This window comes from Periplaneta americana, chromosome 16, assembly GCF_040183065.1.
Source record: "Periplaneta americana isolate PAMFEO1 chromosome 16, P.americana_PAMFEO1_priV1, whole genome shotgun sequence".
NCBI lineage: Eukaryota > Metazoa > Arthropoda > Insecta > Blattodea > Blattidae > Periplaneta > Periplaneta americana.
Window position 1 is genome coordinate 58202158 of NC_091132.1, and position 19923 is coordinate 58222080.

A 19923-nucleotide genomic window follows, 5' to 3' on the forward strand; every position below is an offset into this window, starting at 1 on the left:
TATATGCCCTATTTATAGCTTCGATTTGAGAAAATGATATTTTGTAATGACTAACAGAAAGGAAAATCGCTATCAATAAAATGTAATATTTGATTATGTAAATGTAATAACGCCACTTATCTTTGGTTCTGTTATGTGTAGGACTGGTAATATAGAACTTTTTTACAGTATAAAACATTTCTCAGCAACAGACAATTACAATTTCCCTTGGGGAAGCCTCAAAATGGCTTGCATTAAGTACAGCAACATCAGGAAATACGATAAATTCATTAAAATATTTATTGTGTTACAATAATAATAATAATAATAATAATTGTAACATATGACTTTAATTGAAACTCAATTCATTACAAATCTGACATCTCATTATATACAATTACAGTGCAGGAGCAGGAGTAATACCTTCTACTTACCAGTTGGTTACAACTTATCAGCTTTTGACGAAGAAGTAGCAGCAATATGAGTGGCATTAACCCAAGCTTATCCTACATCCAGATAAATTTACAAATGCTGTTATTCTATCAGATTCGAAAGCAACCATCCAGTCTATCGTCATAACTTCTCTCCCTGTTTCAGTAGACATCCTGGATTGCTAAAAGACTTTTTAAAGTTTTAAACAAAATGGCAAAACAGTTGCACTCCAGTGGATTCTAGGACACTGTAACATACACGGTAATGAACTAGCAGACTTATTAGCCAGAAAGGGAGCCTAACTACCTGTAAATATCCTTAAGCCTATGCCATACATTTCTGCAAATACTATGTTAAACTGCTCTTCAAGGGAGAATCAGTGCAGGAGTTACATATCAGAACATCCCAAAAACACTGGAGAGGCAAGCCAAGGAGAGAGACAGTGGCTATTTTCCATCTTAGCACAGGACACAACATACTGGCAAAGCACCTCTACTGGTTGGGATTATACAAGCTCCAACCTGCACATTGTGTCACATCAATGAAGATGTGGGCCAACAACATCTCAAGAAATGTCTAGGCCTGCTTATCAGAAACCAATCATTACTGGGAAGCAAGACAGAAGTTGGGTTTTCTCTAGTTGTGTTGTTTGTTGTTCAGTTAATTTTCATTTGTTAACAGGTTATGAGCCATTAGAATAAATAAATAAATAATGTACAATTACAATTTCTTAACAAAAAATTACGTAAAGTAGAATTACTAATGAAAATTACAACTGGTTCATACAAAATTTAGCATCCCAATGCAATTTACAAATGTTATGTTAAATTATTATTATGCTACGGTAATTGCGATTACATTTCATATTGTAAGCTTTAGTACATTTTTATGCATATTTTAGTTCTCATTTTTGCGTATGAACCTGGCTGTAATCATTATCAATCATGATGTTTATTTGAGAATAGTCTACTGAACATTGGACATGTTAAGATCCATACAAAATCCAAAATCATCGGTAATTCACCTCTTGCAAATCATTAGATAAATTTTTGTTGGGCAGACACCCAACATTTAGACGAAGTTTCAATTCCGAGCACAGCCTGGTTCTAAGTAATATTTTGTATTTCTTACAGACAAAAACTGGAGAGCCTACTGAAAATTGTTCGCTGTGAAGTAATCAGCTTTGTCCGCAATGACCAAGTGGATGCATATGTGCTTAGGTGAGTTAATATATTTAAACTTCCAATATAGGCCTATTGTGCAAAGAAGCTAATGAAATAAATTATAAAATGAAAGAATGTTCAAAATGGGATGTTGTAAGATTAGTATGATAGTATGTACAGGATGGGCCATAAGTCACCGTATCCTTAGAAATGTACAATGTAATATACTGTAGAATTACTAAACCTGATGACAAAAGGGTGTGGCAACACTGAAAGACAGTTGATAACAATGACCAAAACATTTGGTAGCAGTGACAATAACCGTTGAATAACGATAGTGGAATTGTGAGCAAGGTGGCAGATACGAGTAATTATTTTCTTGAAGAGTAGTTGGTGCTCATGTTTGGGCTCACGAAAGGTGGCACATGGGGCAGACAATGCAATAAATTATGACACAGTTTGAAAGGAGATTTGGAAGGCCACCCCCAAGAAAAGCAACATTGTTAGCTTGGGAAAAGGAGCTTTCATTACTGGCAGCATCAAACACAGTCCCCGAAGTGGTCGACCAGTTGTCAGACTTGACACGTGCTGCATTTGCTGGATCCATTGAACAGATTACCAGCATCATTACCATGGCCTCCACGAAGTCTAACCTGCACTGGACAACATCTGTGGAGGTACATAAAAAAGATGACTGCTAGATGAAATCAAATGACGAACTGAAAGGTGCTGTAACTGCTGCCTTTGCAGACATAACACCACAGCAGTTATGTAAAATGTCACAAAGGACCTGGAGACATATCCAACTCTCCATAGACAGTAATGAAGCTCACATAAACCCAATAGATTAGGTACGGTAAGTAAGTAAGAAATGTCTATAGGTATGGTGACTTATGGCCCGCTCTGTATATCAGAAGCTGTTTCATTGATCAGTGGCTGTGTAAATCTAATATTTGATATACAGGTAGCATATTACTTGTTTTCGTCGAATCTTTATTGTTCTCATTTGGATATGTGGCAAATAGAGAAATCTTTGAATCTTTTATTAACATAAATTTAACCTTGTTATTTCCACTAGTTCTCTCTTCTGCTTTGGCGAAAAAAAAAAAAAAAAAAGTAGAGTTTTGTAACATATAGTAATTGCCAATTTACTATGTGAGTTGGCTCTTGTGTAACAGTGATAACAGTAATGAATGAAATAAATTATCAGTGCAGAAAGGAAGATAAACGTGTCTGTTTCCTCTTAAAAATTCAGTTAGTTAATTGTTTTACAGATTTATTTTCTTTGAATATTGAAATTGTTATGCATGTGATATGTTGGCTGTAAATGAATGATAGTGCAAAGGTCGATATTTTTTAATGCACGAACTTAACCTTCAGACTGATAATCTGTGTGTACTAAATCTATTTCAGACAACAAGCTCCTGCGGAATGTCTTATTGTAGAAACATTTTAAAATAATGTGTGTGGGAAATGATGTAAATTAAAATAATAAAATTATTGAAATTACTTCTTTCACAGTTATATATGTTAACATTCTTTTGGGTTAAAAAACTGAATATTTAGGTTGTTCACATTGTGCTTATAAGTTGAATGTGTTAGATTCGAGATTAAATGCGTGATCTGCAAAGTCAGGTGATCAGTTAATTTATTTTGTACATGTAGGAAAGTGTTTCATTTAATTGAAATAGACACATATATCTCTGAAGTGTGAACTCTGATTGAAGGGGTAAATACATTTATATTAACATTTTCTCCTTTATACTTTTTGTTCATTAAACTGTTAAATGACTGCATAATATAAATTTGCATCACATTTGCTTTTACAAGTACTGTGCTAACTTATATAGCATTATCAAATTATTCAACATTAGATCTATGCATTATCCATAGGTTTAAGTTAATTCGTGATTACCGAAATGCATATTATTTCAAATTATATAAATTATGTTACTGAAATTACCCTTAAAGGCTTTAAGAATTTGTCATTTTAATTTATTCATATTCCTATCGTTTTTGTCGCAGAGGAGATTCATGTGGGTGTATATAAACGTCATTTCTGTATACACTAAAACCTCTATTATCCATGATAATGAAGGGGATGGGTTGAACTGTTAGGCCTAATGAAAAAAAAAACTCTGATAATCCATACTATAAAATATTTTCATAAATTAATACTTAGTTTCGTAATTTCTTTTGTGGTTGCGAGTTTAATATGCAGACGTTCACTAATTTAAGTCTGGTTGTCAACTATGGGTTTTAAGGATCAAGGAAACTCTTTGTGATGGCTGTCTGTGGAATGATTCGTAGATTTACATACTTCATGCACTTTATCCTTGTTCATTAAATCGTGCACAGTTGTAACATCACTCTCATATTCTGATGTGTAATGAGCCACAGTTTCTCTTTTCCTAATCCGTTCAATTATTTGAAATTTTTTTATACTTAACAAAATGCGTTTTTCTTTTCACACCTGTGGAAGACATTTTGCATACAGTGTGGTCATTCGAACAATAGGACAAGATCTGAATGGTGTATGGGTTTGCTATAAATTTTGTGGAAGTTTTTGGCATCATTTCTAGGTAGTGACTATTTTAAAAGTTGGGAAAAACACCCACAAGTAACTGTTCCTATTGCTAGCAGAAGCAGCATTACTGTCCAAACGTAAGGCTTGTAATAATTCTCTCTTGAAAAAATAAGTACTAATACAAGATACGGTAGTACATATGTTTTGCAGCAAAAAAAAAAAAAAAAGAGAGAGAGAGAGAGAGAGAAAGAGACAATTGGTTAATCAGTTGATCGGTCAATAGGATGATGGATAATCAGGTTTCTACTGTATGAAGAAATAAGCTCGTGCACCTCTTAATTTATATAATTCACTAATTTATAGCATGGTATAGGCCATTCGTTATCTCGTGTGCAACAGGGGATGAAGAAAGTACATTGAGAAGTTTCCTTCCCTCACTGCATTTATACTTGTAACTAGCAAGCTTACATAACTCCACCATAACGTTTTTACTATATGCTGTGGTGCATGTAAGTATTTGGTTTCACGAGATAACAAATGACCTGTAATGCATTCAGATTTCATGCCATGTGGTTAGAGAAGATTCTGGTTTAATGGATATTTTAGCTAGAACACATATTGCTCAGAATTGTAATCTTTTAATGAAAATAAAAGCTGAAATTACTGATGATATTAGAGTAGACATTGCTTGCTTTCATGTTATTGTAACTGAATACTCTGGTATGAGTGCCAACTTCACAAATTCTCGTGGTTGGTTCTTGTAGTTAGTCTCCTTGGAGAAATAATATACTGCATTTATTTCCTGTTACTGCTTTAATAAGAACTGTTTTGAATTGTGGGGAAATAGTGAAATGATGGCAGAAAATGTGGTAAGACATTAGGAAATTGTCCTGGGACACAGTCTTCACCACAAATTTCACTTGAATCTTACAGGGTCTTTGTGTTGAAGAGTCATTATTCAAGAAGATAGATTATAGCCATAGCCAGTGAATACAAATGCCTAAGAAATTCAAGTAAAAGAATACTCTTCACATAAAAATCCCCAGCTAGGATGACGAAATAGGACAAGGCATCCCAAAATGTAGGATATTTTTAAAGAACATTATGCAATAAATACGGAAAACCACTTGCTTAGCCTATATTGATTTTATTTTAATTTAATATAAAAGTTTGTTACATGTAATTATTGCATAATGTATTCATGTGTTTTTCTGCTGAATTTCTTTTCTTCAAAATGGCCTTGTTGGCTTACAGTATACTTATGGAACTCTGATAAAAATAAAAGCTTAAAATTGTTTTTTACTAGCAATAAATGTGACTATCTACATTCCAATGATTCCTCCCATTTGTCCATTGCGCTGGCAGTCCAAAATAAATTTTATATATATTTTGTCTGTCATTTCAAATAGTTTTGAATGACATTCGTCATGGTTGTTATTCTCAATATTTATGCCTAATGATCTATTTTCAAGTCTGCTGTTGTGTTCAAGAAGCCTGTTCATTTACGTAATTTGTCACAATATTTTGCATTATCAATCATGTACTCTCTTCATTTAAAAACTTTACGTCTGTTGCCATATTTTTCATTAGTACCAGTAGCTTTCCTTTCAATCCAGTCATTTGAAACTGTGAAATTCTGTAAATTAGATGCTCTCTTTCTTTAAAGAATCATAGCATTCCCTATACAAAGAAGTTGCTTCCTCTTCAAAACAGTCTATTTCATTGTAACACTTCTCTTCTTGGGAACATGACAACATCTCACTAGTTTTAATAGAAATAAAGAAACATTGTTTGCACTATTCATTTTTTATTATATTCATTCTTTTTGAATCTCTTGATAAGGACATGAAAAAATGCAGATGCTGCAAATATGCATTGCGTAACCTGGCTAAAAAAAATTCAAAATTTTAGGAGGATTACAAAAAGGTAAATGACTGCAGGACTTCATACATCTCAGTTCTAGGAATTACTGGAAACAGGTTGCCACCTAGTTGTAGTACAGTACAGTAACTGTTTGTAGTTCGTGTTCATTAAATTCACAATACTCTTTAATTCTATTGTTATTACAATATACATAGAAAGTAATTATGAAATTTCATAACTGTGCATTCCAAATCAATTCCCAAACTGTCAGCACCATGTTGAATGACATTGTAAAGGATATGTACTGGAGAGCTTTTTCCTTAGTACATTATTATTTACAGATTTCTTTAATTCAATGAAAACATTGTTACTCTTGGTCCTTTGAAGGCTCCCCCAAATTAATACCTGTATTATGGCTAGCGAATGCTACACATTTGTCAACAAAATGAAGCTTATTGTGCCACTTTGTGCAGGAAGAAATTGTTTCTGAAGTTTCATTGGATATTATTTCAAGCTCTACAACTTCAGTTGGGATGCTTCCTAATTTTTAATGAAAAAGAAAGTTGTATTAAATTGGTAATATTTTCTGAGATCCATTTTTTGAAAACTTATGCAAACCCCAGAACATAACATCCCTTTTAAGTACTGTATTGTCACACTAACAACATGAGCTGAGAATTTTGAATGTTATAGCTATAGTTCTTGTCCTAGCATATGACACTTTGTTGGCGAGACCAGAGTCACAGTAAATCTCATTTAGATCAGTGTGTAATCCATAAATCGATACAATGATTATTGGTTAATAGGTTAGTGCCTTAGCTATCACAGTTGCATTTGCTAATTGTGTAGATTTTAATGACTGACCAAAAAACATCATAATCTGCAATGTTGTTGCAACTGTGGACGTTCTTCTTGTATTTGTTGGACTGGAAATTAACTATATCTCTTGTGCCCCTCTAAAATAAAGGGTAAACACAATTATTGTAGCAAACAGAACTAAGAGGATTCGTAGTCTCAAAATAATTACCTATAGAAGATTTTTTTTTTTTTTTTTTATTCATTTGGAGACCATGTATTGAAAAGTAACAGTAAAAATATTTTTAACGGACTTAATTTTAATAGACTACAGAAATGTATGTTACTGCACTAGGCACTTTGCTTCATATTGATTTCTTCCAGAATAATCTTTTATCTCAGAAGTTTAAAAACGTGAGATAGGTTCTCCTTCAAACAAACCTTTCATTTATGCTTCTGCATGCTACAACATCTTAAAATAATTAGGTTAAAATGTCACCACATAGACACGATCTTCAGGAATGCAAAGCCAAGCTAAATTGCTAAAGAAACTTAACACTTGCTATGTGTTGTGAAAGGTAAATATACAGCCAGTAATAATAATAATAATAATAATAATAATAATAATAATAATCAGTAATTTTATCACGTGGACACCACTTGGTGAGTTTGCTGACAATGAGTTAATTATATGTCATCTTACAGCATAATTTCTAAATACAGGATCACTTTGAGAACAAATATCATTAAAATATGTTTGGCTTGGTGTGAATCCTTGTACTCAGGCTTGCTTTAGCCTTTGTGCGCCCTTTATATGCTATGATTGTCCAAGTTAGACAGGTGACGTAAGTGGCATTCGTACATACTGTATCAGTACTGATATTCTGATATTGTATCGTCACGTCACTCATTCTGTGCATTGTAAATTTGTCATTGTCTCTGTTAGGGACTGAGAGTTGTGGAAATTCGAGTGATGGAGTCAGAAGCAATTTTAAGCAGTAGATTGTTTCCTTCAGAAAGCAGTGCAATATAATAAAATAATGGGTGGTCATGTGACTAGGAATAGTCTTAAAATATGTTCAGGAAACATTTGTTTTATGAGTACTTCTTATTTCTATCTTAGATAACTTGTTTCAGTGAAAGCAGTATGTTTGTGGCTCGTCGTCGTTTCATCTTAAAAACATGTGGTACCACAACTCCACTTCAGTGTCTGAAACCTCTCATGATGTTGGTGGAGCAATATGCTGGATTTGATGAAGTTGAGGTAATTTTAAATAAATAAGAGTTACTTTAAATCTTGCTCTTACGTGCATAGTTTTAGATGTTAATTTTGGAAGTTTTCGTTATTTGGGATTACTGTATTTGCATATTGATTGCAATTCAATATATGAAATATAATAAAACTTTTATATAGTTTTATTATACTTTAGAGACTGTTTGCATTTCCTTAATTTATTTTGAATGAGGGAAACTTCTATCCTAACATAATCTGGGGAGTCTCTGAGATAGTATTGTTATGTGTTTCTAAATTTATATGCGTTGCACATCACTGTTTATATATAAAATACTGTACTTCGAAAAAGGGAATTGCGAGATCATTTTAATATTAAAACTTTGCTCCTAATTTCGAGTGAAGACATATTCGACTCTCATGCAAAGTAATGGAAAATTAATTATTTTGGTAGAGAAATTTCTGATGTTTTTGACAAATTTTTTTCATTCCAGGTACTGCAGAGATGATTCAGTATGCTTTCTATCAGCATTTTCACGTCCAAAAGTACACTGTGCTTCTTGCACTCAATATTTGCATGTTAGTGTGTATGGATATTTGCAGACAGTTTGCGATTTTTGACTCAGCAATTCATATTTTACATAGTCATTTAAATAATTTTTTGACATGAATGATGAAAATTTTATTTCCAGATTTTTTGAGTCATATGAACTTACTGAGCGAGATGGGTCAGATGGTAAGGTTTGAGACTTGCGTTTGAGAGGTCCCGGGTTCAAACCCTGTGACCCACCAATCTGATTGGAGTTTCCCATGGTTTTCTTCAGTCAGAAAGACAATTGCCGGATTGAAAATTTACATACCATGATTCATCACCTTAATAGTCAATATCATAAGCATTAAAAACAAAATCTGAATCAGTTACGTGAATACAAGCCATCTGTAACACATAATAGAAACAGAAACTAAACAATAGTCAGTTACCTACTGATATACTCAAAGATCCCACATATGCGATATGACCATAGATGTTGAAATGTGTATAAGTAAACTTAAAAACAAAAGAAGAATGTACATGTATGTTAATAATAGTGACTTTTGAAGTCACTGCTTAATTGCAGTTATAGATAAAATGCTTTTTAGGTTGGGAAAATGATTTAAAACTTGTATAAGGGATTGATTTCTATAACATATTCTCTTTGTTAGTTTACATATGAATTAAATGGGACGTGGTTATAATTTCGTTTTCTATAGAATGTTTACATATTTTATTTATTAGGATGTGTTCTATTCACGGAAGAATTTCAAAAGACCTGATCTTCAGATGAGGCCACATCAGGCTTTTGAAGAAGAAGTTGCTTTGTTGGACACTTTCTTCAAAGGTAAGTACGATTTGATTTATTTCTCTTTTGCTGTTCATAGATTATCTGAAAAATTTCAGATGTGAAATAGAAAGTGATACATTCTGCTTATGTTATACCTCTTTGTTTACGCACCATTCATTTTTTATTTTGTGATAGATTATGAAAAAAGGTTTGGTGAAACAAGCGTTGAGTGACTTCCACCGAATTTGGAATAGACACTGACTGACTTGAACTGCCAACATAGAAAACAAAAAATCACTACCTGTTCAAGAGCGCCACACTCAATCGCTTTCACCTTCATCTTAATGATAATAAAAGCCTAAACTAACCTAACCTAACACTAAAATCTTAAACTAACCTAACCTAACTTATCACGGATTCGCCTATACAAGGCAAACAAAAGCCTAAACTACCCTAACCTAACCTGTCACAGTTTCGTATATGCAAGGCCTAAACTAACCTAACCTAACCTGTCACAGATATGCCTATACAAGGCATAACAAAACCCTAAACTACCATAACATAACCTGTTACAGATAAGTACGTAAAACATAATAAAAGTCTACACTAACCTAACCTGTCATAACACTCCAGTTTCTTACCCCTACACATTTCCCTGAGGTATGAAAATGGCCGAATTTCTATCCCACTGGAACATTGCAAACTAGCGTGAAACATTCGTAATGTCTCGTAAGTTATGTTTGTACGAAATGCAAGACGGCTGAAGATGCATATATCTGCAATAGGAAAAGAAGTCACTCAACGCTCGTTTAACCAAGTGTTTGATAGAGTGAATCGAGCGGAATTTTGTGGGAAATATTGATGGATGAATCCCTTCACATCTTATTGGAGTCATAGAAAGCTTGCACATAAATAAGATACCGTACAATTTAAAATTCCAAGTAGTGAATGATGTAAATAAATCAAGGGTATGTTAAAGGTATCCTCTTTTGCTCATTCTTACTCATAAAACACAGATAATAAAAATATGGCTAGGACAAATTGATAATTTTTATTACTTTTGTTTGCTCATGATCAGAAAATCATTAGCGAGAATGAAAGTGATTAATAAAGTAGCTAGTGATTTTAATATGAACATTTCTGTAGAACCAGTAAAATGAAAACTATAGGATTTTTAGGATCCAAACCAATAAGAGTTAAAATTGCATTGAATAATAAAATTATAGCAAAAGTTGTCGTCATCAACAGCAACAACATTTCATGTATTAGATCTAGTGGTCTGTTATGGTCTCTATCCATAATTTTCTTAGGTTCTGCAATTTCTTGGAAAGTATGATAAGATTCGTTTTGGCAAGCGAGTATAGGGCATTCTGACAACATATTCTTTCCAGTTCAATCTATTAAGTAAATGCATTTAATTAGCTAATGTTGCAATGTAACATATGGAAATAATCATGAAATGGAAAACAAGGTTCATAACTGTGTACACTTGCGTGGAATTGTACATCATATGTTGCGAAGAAATTTTGCAGAGACCCTATTAATATTTTACAATTTCCTCAATTATCATACAAACTCGATTAAAGTTCTTTATATGCATTTAATTCCAAATATTGCCAACATTTAGTAATGTGTAATGGATGAACCAACTTTCCATACAATTGAGTTATGATGATGAACATGATATGGGAGGTGAAATTTTTTTTAGACTTGTTAGATCAAAACAAGGATCAACATTTCATTTCATAATGCCATTATGCCTACATCTTGATTACATAAGTATTATATTCTGTGGCAGTTCTGTTTAATAATAGACTTGCACTTTTGTTAGTCAATACAAAATATTTGAATTTATTTATATGCATCAGGAGGTGGGGTGGAATTGAGTGAATAGTACGTTTGAAATATCAGCTGCAGAAAGAATGACGCACATTTCATACAGAATTTTGGTATCTATGAGATAGAACTGTAAAAATGCTTCAAGTGAAGATGCTCAAGATCGAATATACATAAAGAATAGTATTTGAGAGTTATTTTGTTAATACTAGTATATTAAGTTAAAATGTCTGTTCTTCAAAAATGATAATATATATTTTAAGTAGTCGAAATATTAGTATTTTAATTCATAGATTTTAATGAGTTATATTTGCTAATATGACTTACTTACAAATGGCTTTTAAGGAAACCACAGGTTCATTGCCACCCTCACATAAGCCCCCTATCACCACAACATGGCGAATCCTCAGGTTGCGGATAGAGGAGACGGCCTCCAGATATGGAGGGTAGCTGCAAATATATTGAATAAGCAGTTGTGTACAGCCGATAAGGGGTGGTCCTCCAGCTTGGGGGTTGGGTGAAGGGCTAACAACCCATCACCGTAAAAAGAGCTTGTTACGAATCCATACAATAAGCCTTTGCTAATATGACACTGTCAAAAATAAGATGATTCAAGTGATTTCTTTGTTTTGTTTTGATTGATGTCAATGCAGAGAAACCCTGCTGACACACAAAAGTAAGGAGAATGGCAGAAGGTGTGAAATCGTAGTGTGACTAAGTTCCATATACTCTTTGCTATCATAACACCAAGAGTCAGAAATAGATAAGTTTTCGAATTTTATTTTCAGTGCACTATCAACGGACATTGTAGTAAACTTTCTTTCTATTCTAAGGGAAGTTCAGATGAATTGATGGCTGTGGTGGAAAACAGATTAGCAATCCAATCCTCAGTTCTGATCATTCATGCTTATTTTAAATCTTACTTACTCCTAAAAAGTCTACCCCTGGTTGAATACCACTGTTTTGGTGAAATAGTTTGTACACAATGTATTTTTAATTCATTCATTCAAATTATAGTCCTATATTTATTGTATTGCGATTGGTAAAAATGTACTGTACTTGTTTCAATCCTGTAAATGTTTTCATCAATGAAAATATTTAAGAGTGCTTCAAATCTAGTTTTCGACTTTCCACACACTAATTCATCTCCTGAATAAAGAAATTCTTATGTCATGCCAATATTTAATTTTTTCTTCCGTTTATATTATGTAACATTTCGTGCTTCTAGATAATACGGAAATTGTTCACTTCTTCAGGAAACCTGTTTCACTCAGTAACTCTGTACATTTTACAACATAATTTATGTGTAAAAGGCATAGAGATCAACACTTGCATGTGGTTGTATATACTGTTTCTATTATCATGTAGGTCTTATGTGTCTTTTTTTTCTTTCTTCCTGGTGATGAAAAATAATTTTTCTTCTTTCTGAGACATTATTTTCTCAAGACTGTACTGTGGCATTCCAAGTGCTTAAATCTTTATTGTGCTTTCATATTACGTTGAATTATCCCTGTCCTTATAAGTTGCATTCTTGATGTTTACATACTGCATCTTTGACAGTGCTTATCTATTGCAGTAATAAATTATTTTATTTTGTAAAAGCTTCACCACAAATTCTATTTGAAGCTGTTAGAATTTTAATTCTGGTTCCTCACATGGAATGATGACAATCTAGCTCTTCGGCTACCATGTATTGGGAGTCTTAGTGGTAAATTCTTGGGGCATTGCTTCAAGCTTAGTGGTATTTGTGCATAAACAGCTTAAAGCATTGTTGAAAAATTAAACTTAATATCAAGAGACATGACTTTTATAACCCTTTTCATGTGACTTAGTTCTTGGAGGGAGCAGCTTTTTAGCCACCCAGAACAACATGAGCCATTCCTGCTTAAGCAGAATTGCCTAATTGTATTGTTAAGACTCAGTTGCTGTTGGTGATAATTTAAATATTACATAAAAAAAAGGTAAAGGTATCCCTGTAACATGCCATGAAGGCATTTGGGGGGCACGGAGGTAGAGCCCCATGCTTTCCATGACCTCGGCACTAGAATGAGGTGGTGTGGTTGGCACCACGCTCTGGCCGCCTTTTACCCCCGGGAAAGACCCAGTACTCAATTTTATAGCAGGCTGAGTGAACCTCCGGGCCATTCTGAAAGTTTGGCAAATATTACATACATATGCAAAATATTGTAGCCATGAAGAACGAGACGTATGTATAAACTAAGTCGTGTGAAAAGCATTGTAATAATGTGAAATATATCATTATGTTTAAACAGATGGAGCTGCTTATTGTTTGGGCACAGTAAATCGAGATTGTTGGTATCTATATACACTGAACCCACTGGAGGGAGACAATAACAAGAAGAGACATCGGGGAATTCCAGAGCCTGACCAAACCTTGGAAATACTTATGTCAGATCTGGACCCAGAAGTGATGAGCATTTTCACGCGGGAAGAGTCATCCTCTGCTGCAGAGGCTACCCAGGTGTGTAGGAATGCAATATTGTTGCATGCACATGTGTATAATTAAAACAGGGTGTCTACCAGAATGGGACATACTTAAATATTTTTCCAGCTCTTGTCAAAATGGTTTGATCATATACAAACGAATTATTTTTTGTAAGGAAAATGCGTTTTGGGAAGTATATTGTATATTTTTTTGTGCGAGAGATTTCAAACAAATTCAAAGTGCAATTTAGAAAAAAAGAAAGGAACAATATATGAGAAGTGGAAATTTTACATAAATACTTTAACATTCCTTAAACTATGCAACAAGCATTGGTAATTAGCATGTTACTTTTTGTTTTTGTGTGGACAGTGATTGCAATTGCTAATGAGTTTTGTTAAAATTTCTACCACATTTCACCTTATGAATATAGCAAGACTTCGAAATGCTGCTATATCTGAGTCTTAAGAACTAAGGTTCAGTGTGATGACTGTCTTGTCCAAAAATGAAAATGGGTAATGCTTATTGATTATTATAAGTAGAATCTAAATATGATCATCAAAACATTGTATCACATATTAATAACAGCTGTTACTAAATGGAGTGAAATTTTTTGCACCTTAAAAAAAACCCCGAAAAATATGCATTTCATACAGTTTTAAATACAGGAACCCCCCTCCCCCGAAAATATTTAATAAATATCAGAATTAGTTATTCAAAATATGTTTAAATTGAATTGAATGTTTAAAAATGCTGATTTTTGCATATGCAGTTTAACTTTATTAAGAAGACATTGGTTTATATGATACCTCGTTTATATTCTGTGGTATCATTTTGAGAGGGCACGTGTTTTTCTGCCTTGGTTAATACAACGTACATAAATGCATCTACTTCTTGCATAATGCCATTGCCATTCTTCAAATTCAGTGTAATTTTTCAAGAACTAGAGAAATCCCCCCCCCCCATTTCCCTCGTTAATTCGCACTCTGTATGTTGGGCTCATAAGCCTTGTAAGTTGAGGTATGGGGTGAAGAACAAGAAAGGAATGCGATAATAAGGAAAAACATTTCACAGTTTTCATGGCTCAGTTATAACTATCACAAAAACATTGCCCTGTTTCGTCACTTCACTTCACGTATGCATACATTTATGGCATAGTGCAGATAGAGTTCAGTAACTATCTTCAACAAAATAACTAGAAATCAATATGATAGGCAAAATAGTAAACTATAATATAATATAGTTGGTTTATACATATGCTTAGAATAAAACCATATTTAGAATACAATAATAATAATAATAATAATAATAATAATAATCCATAGTATGTAAGTCCATAAAAGACCCAAGGCCAACTGGGTGACTGCTGGCCTCATGTCTGCATGCCTCAACAGAGGTGGACAATCATCCAACCAATATGAGGTAATGTGTGGTTAGCACAATGATCTCCCCAGCTATTACAGCTGGTTGTCGAAACTGGTTTTGCTACCTATCATAGCTCCCGAAGTGCATCACGATGCTGGGTTGGCACTGGTCCCATACACTGAGAGAAAATTTCTTGCCCTATGAGACTCTAACCAGTGATCATTCTGTAATGCAGGCCTAATAAAAGGCATGATGCCTTAGACCATAACACTGGTGCGGAACATAGAATACCATTATAAATGTATATACTTATAAACCTTTGGAAAATTAAATGTTGTTGTTGTTGTTGTTATCTAATGCCGGGCTTTGGCAACGAAGCCATTAGCGTTCTTGCTCTCCAATAATTCTCTGGAAAATTAAATGTTGGCAGACCTAAAAGGCTGGATAAAAAAATGAAAAATCAAAGAAAACTATGTGAAACCAGAACAGGTCAGGAGGCCATGCAGTTTGAAGATGACGACGATAATTACAATAGAACTGTGATTCATATTGATGATTCATATGCCTAGAAAATGCTGAAGAAAACAATTTTTAAAAACAAAGATTTTGTGAAAGTGGAACAGGCAAGGATGTCTAATTCATGGTAACATAACTTTAGGTTCAGCCTTCAGTAAGCTGAGGGAAATTAGGATCAAAACTATTTCCTGGTTTACTGGAGTGGATTGGGAGGGGGGGATATTGTAGGTACGTATTAAAAACTAGAATGAATATTTGAAGGATGGCATTGACAGTACAATCATTTCCTTTGAGCATGAATGTGATGATTCCTAGTCAACTGGAAGTGGGACAGTGAGTTTGGAAACTGATTTTGAATTAGCCCAGCTGCTGAACTGTTGTAAGTATAGATGTGTTTTATTAGAGAAGTAGTTCTCTCATCTATTGCGTCATATTACTGTAACACCTTGGAGGGATCATGAGCTAAGCATCATACAAGTAGTTGACAGTCAAGGAAGTGTTTACAATACAGTGGTGTTAAACGTATGGTTGTGAAATTAAATTGATTAATATTGACTCAGGCAGGAAACACGTGCTCCTTATCATATCTGTTGAAGACTGCTAAAACTGTGTCTGCTTTTTATATGACAAGCTGAAATGAAACTGTGTTAAATGTCAGAAACCACCCATGTATCTGATATTACTCCACTTCATGGTATTGTTAATTGATTAAATAATAGAAGTAGTATTCAGACTTTAAGAGGAGTAATCATAACAAACACAAGATCTTCTTTCGAAATAATTATGCAATTACCAGAAGTTCGTATTGACAATAACCAAGCTTGCATGTACGTTGTCTTACAGAATATGTAATATTCTATTATGTACTTAACATAGTAAGATGTTGCAAACAAATATATTTCCACTCTGGTATGGGGGTTTTGCTGGATGCATCTGGTAGACACCCTGACTCTGATTTTGCAGTTAAGTGGTGACATTTGGTTTACGTCCTGTGCATTCATGTTGCCTCCAACGGTAGAAAAGAGAGGTGGTCCCACACAAGGCCCTGACTTGAATGTTTCGGGAATAACAGCCGTCGCCTGGCGAAATGGAACTGACCCAACATTGGTCTTTAGCGGCAACTGCCTGCAGCTGCCATCTCTCTTTCAAAGCTGGAAATGGTAATAACCTGAATCCATTTCATTAAGGCAATGCTAATCTTAGAATAAGATATGGTGGAGTGCCATAATATTGCCAGCAGAAACATGTTCTACAACATTAAAAATCAATTGAAGTTGAGGATATACATATAAAATATCGTGGTAAGATAGTAGAATACGTAAGTAATGGGACGTGGAAGACTATTTGGCTGATGGAAGTAATTGCTAAAATTTTTTTCAATGTGACAAACTTTTTCAACAGGAAATGGTTACAAGAGCAAAGGTAGTCTGGTCTTTATTATGTCTTGTTGACTGTACTTTTTTGGACATGTTGCAGCTGGGAATATTGCAGCAAGGAACGGTGGCATGTCAAGTATTGTAATCAGAGTTTCATATTAAACTGGAAGACTACAATCTTTGAGGTGTGTTATGGTTTTGTGATTTGTTTCAGAAATCTGGGATTGAGAAGCTGATCCCAAATATGATGATCGATGATTTTCTGTTTGAGCCCTGTGGTTACTCAATGAATGGTATCTCGAAGAGTGTGAGTATCATAATTCAATATTGTAGAATTGATTTGAATTTTCAGACAGATTTATTTATGTCTGAGTATTTCTTTGTACATCCTTTGACACGAAAATTGGTTGCTATTGAGAGATTAAGTTCCACTTTTGGAATAGCTTAGGAATCATTGTTTTGCTGTGTTTACATGTGTGCGTTTTAGATAGAGAAATTCGAAGTCTGGTCTTTGTAATGTGAAGAAAGCACTATCACTAAGCCATAAAGGCTTCGTAAAAATGTCATTTCGTGACATACAGATAAATCGCTGTTACAGCTAGTTTTCTTCCTCGTATCTTATTGCTTAATACGAGTATTTCCCTTCGTGACTCTTGCTTTGACCTGAACGACACTTGGACATATTCACACTACAGGAGAGTAGCCATTTTCCAGGTCAAAGGGTGTACATGGCTATTCGGAAGCGCCCATTTTTCCGAAAACATTCTTCCAAATGTCAAAGTTCCAAACGCGATTTAATTCCGAATTCCATTTTTCCGAATACGATTTTCCGAAGTCAGTTTTTTTCGAATGCTATTATTTTCAGTTCCGAATTCTCTGTTGCATGCAGGTGTATGTGGTGACTCGGCTACACCCTTTAATACCAGAATGTTATCTATCATTTGGACCAGAGGTAATTGTGCGAGCAGTACATTTGTTAGTGTGACCTTTATACAATTCCAGTACATTTTGTCTGGTGGTGTAGATTTGTTCTTATAATAGACAAAGCCATCTAATAACAGTTTCTTTCTCCCCTCTTGATGGCTCCACTACCAAGGGTCATACATCCTTGATGGCGCATCTAAACCAGAAACTTCGGACGTGTGTGGATGTTGTTACACATGCATTTCATAACAACATTTCCATTTGTAACAATCACAATTGTTTATTCTTGAAAACCGATTTTATTAAAAAATTATCTTTCTTGGGTGAGAAAAATCCTAATAACGAACCAACAAACTATTCGAAAATTTGGTTTCGGATTTTTGTATTTTGGGGGAAAAGTAATTCGGAAAAATAAACATTCGGAATACTGAATTCGAAAAAATGACCCTGAATCTGGCTATTTTTATGTTCAAAACTCTTCGAATTTTTTTAATGTACAAAAATGAAGTAGAAGAATACTCGAATGTTGTTTATTATTCAGTGCTGTGAAGTTGTATATTGCCTTTGTTACGAAGATAGAAATGTTATTTAGCTTTTCTTTTTGTAGAAACTTTGTATACAAAATGGCATACATTGAAATCGGATGTAAGAGCATAACTTTGCGTCATATTATTCAAAAACTAAATTAATATATTTTTTCTTCTGATAAAAATTGGAACAGTAAAGTCATAAGAGCTTTCAGTTCTCATCTTATTTATATACAGGGTGGAAGTGAAATAACCCTGCAGATTTTCCGAGCGAATCATGTTGTATGAAACAAAAAAGTGTAATACCAAATTGGTGGAAAGTCTAGTTTTCTCGGAAAAAAACTAAAAAAAAATTTTTCCCCAAGTGTTTAACACCCTCTTATTCGGTAATTATTGCGAGTAGAATATTGTGATTTTTGTCCATATTGATAGAAAATCTGATGAATCATTTATCCCTCTGGCATATTTAAATAGTATGGACGGTTTTCGTGTAAATTTAAAAACCATTAATTCGAAGCCACTGACCAATGGAACCAGCTTGCAACATTGTAATCAGGAAAGGGAGATTGGAGGTAGTTCACTAAGGCAGACAGACCTGAGTTCCTTGACCCCCTTATGTCTGTATTACGAGAAGTGCAGTGTGTTAGCAGCAATATTGTCAGACTGCTGAAACTTCCAACTCCAATTTCTAATTAACCATGCATTTAATCACAAAACGTAACATAGGTTTTGTATTCATTTAAGTGTACCTTATTGCCCCATTTGATCTGCAGGATTATTTCACTTCCACCCTTTATACTTTGAACTGCAATGTAATGTTGCTGAGATGACAATGGTGACTCATTACAAAGAAGATTGAAGGATAGTGGTTTGATTTAGAAACTGGGCATAGTTATGTTACTCCTGATAATATATTGTCCAATTGTCAGTCAGTCTGTAATCTCTCTGTGCTGCTACTAATGTGGTATGCATTAAAACGAGTTGGTGCTAAGGGTAGCAACAAAGGGGATCAAATTCAGAGCCTTATTGCTCGTTTTAATGCATAGCTGTTACAACAATTATGAACCTTTATCTCAGTGGCGGCTGATTGACTGAGGCAAGTGAGGCCAGGCCTCAGTCACTTGGCTTAACTGAAATCAAATTTTGTGTTTCTATATAATGTATTAGTTATTTGAATGAAGCATATATCGCTGTAGAAGCATTTGAAAACTTTGTGATGTATATAGACCTGTTTTGCAGTAAAATTTGTTCCTGAGGCCAGAATCGCTCGTGCCGGGTCTGGCTTATGCATTTCATGTCCTTTCGCGGGCTTTGAGTTTGCGCTTAAAACATTGCAGCTGAGGCACAATTCAGCTGGCCTGGTCAGGTTTCACTTATCCCATCCATGGGCCGGCCTCAAGGGTAGAGTGGGATGGGAATAGCAATGGTGACTTGTCTTCCTAAATAGGCCATAAATAACAAAATTCCAGCTCTTTGGCAGGCAGAGACCCACTCTATTCTCTCCCCTTATGTCTTAGTTTATGACATAAGCGAGGGTGTTCTACTATTGTACTTCGTAGTACAGTAGTGAATCTGGGCCAATGTTATATATTTCGGGAAAATATAAACAAACAATGAGAGAAAT

At 34.2% G+C, this 19923-nt stretch overlaps 1 protein-coding gene across 4 annotated transcripts in view; it reads left to right on the plus strand.

The window, feature by feature from the left end:
• Positions 1-19923, plus strand: part of SamDC (S-adenosylmethionine decarboxylase) — a 50642-nt gene that overhangs the window by 6104 nt on the left and 24615 nt on the right. For 2 of the 4 annotated variants that reach the window (XR_011336644.1, XR_011336643.1), the window contains exons 2-7: positions 1545-1631; positions 7897-8023; positions 9267-9369; positions 13422-13630; positions 16436-16632; positions 17063-17155. Coding sequence is in view for 2 of the 4 variants with exons in the window: in XM_069849285.1 (XP_069705386.1) it covers positions 1545-1631; positions 7897-8023; positions 9267-9369; positions 13422-13630; positions 17063-17155 (619 nt within the window). In the remaining 2 variants the exon portion in view is untranslated. The remainder of the gene's footprint in view (positions 1-1544; positions 1632-7896; positions 8024-9266; positions 9370-13421; positions 13631-16435; positions 16633-17062; positions 17156-19923) is intronic. The other 2 variants (XM_069849285.1, XM_069849286.1) reach the window with 1 other exon arrangement.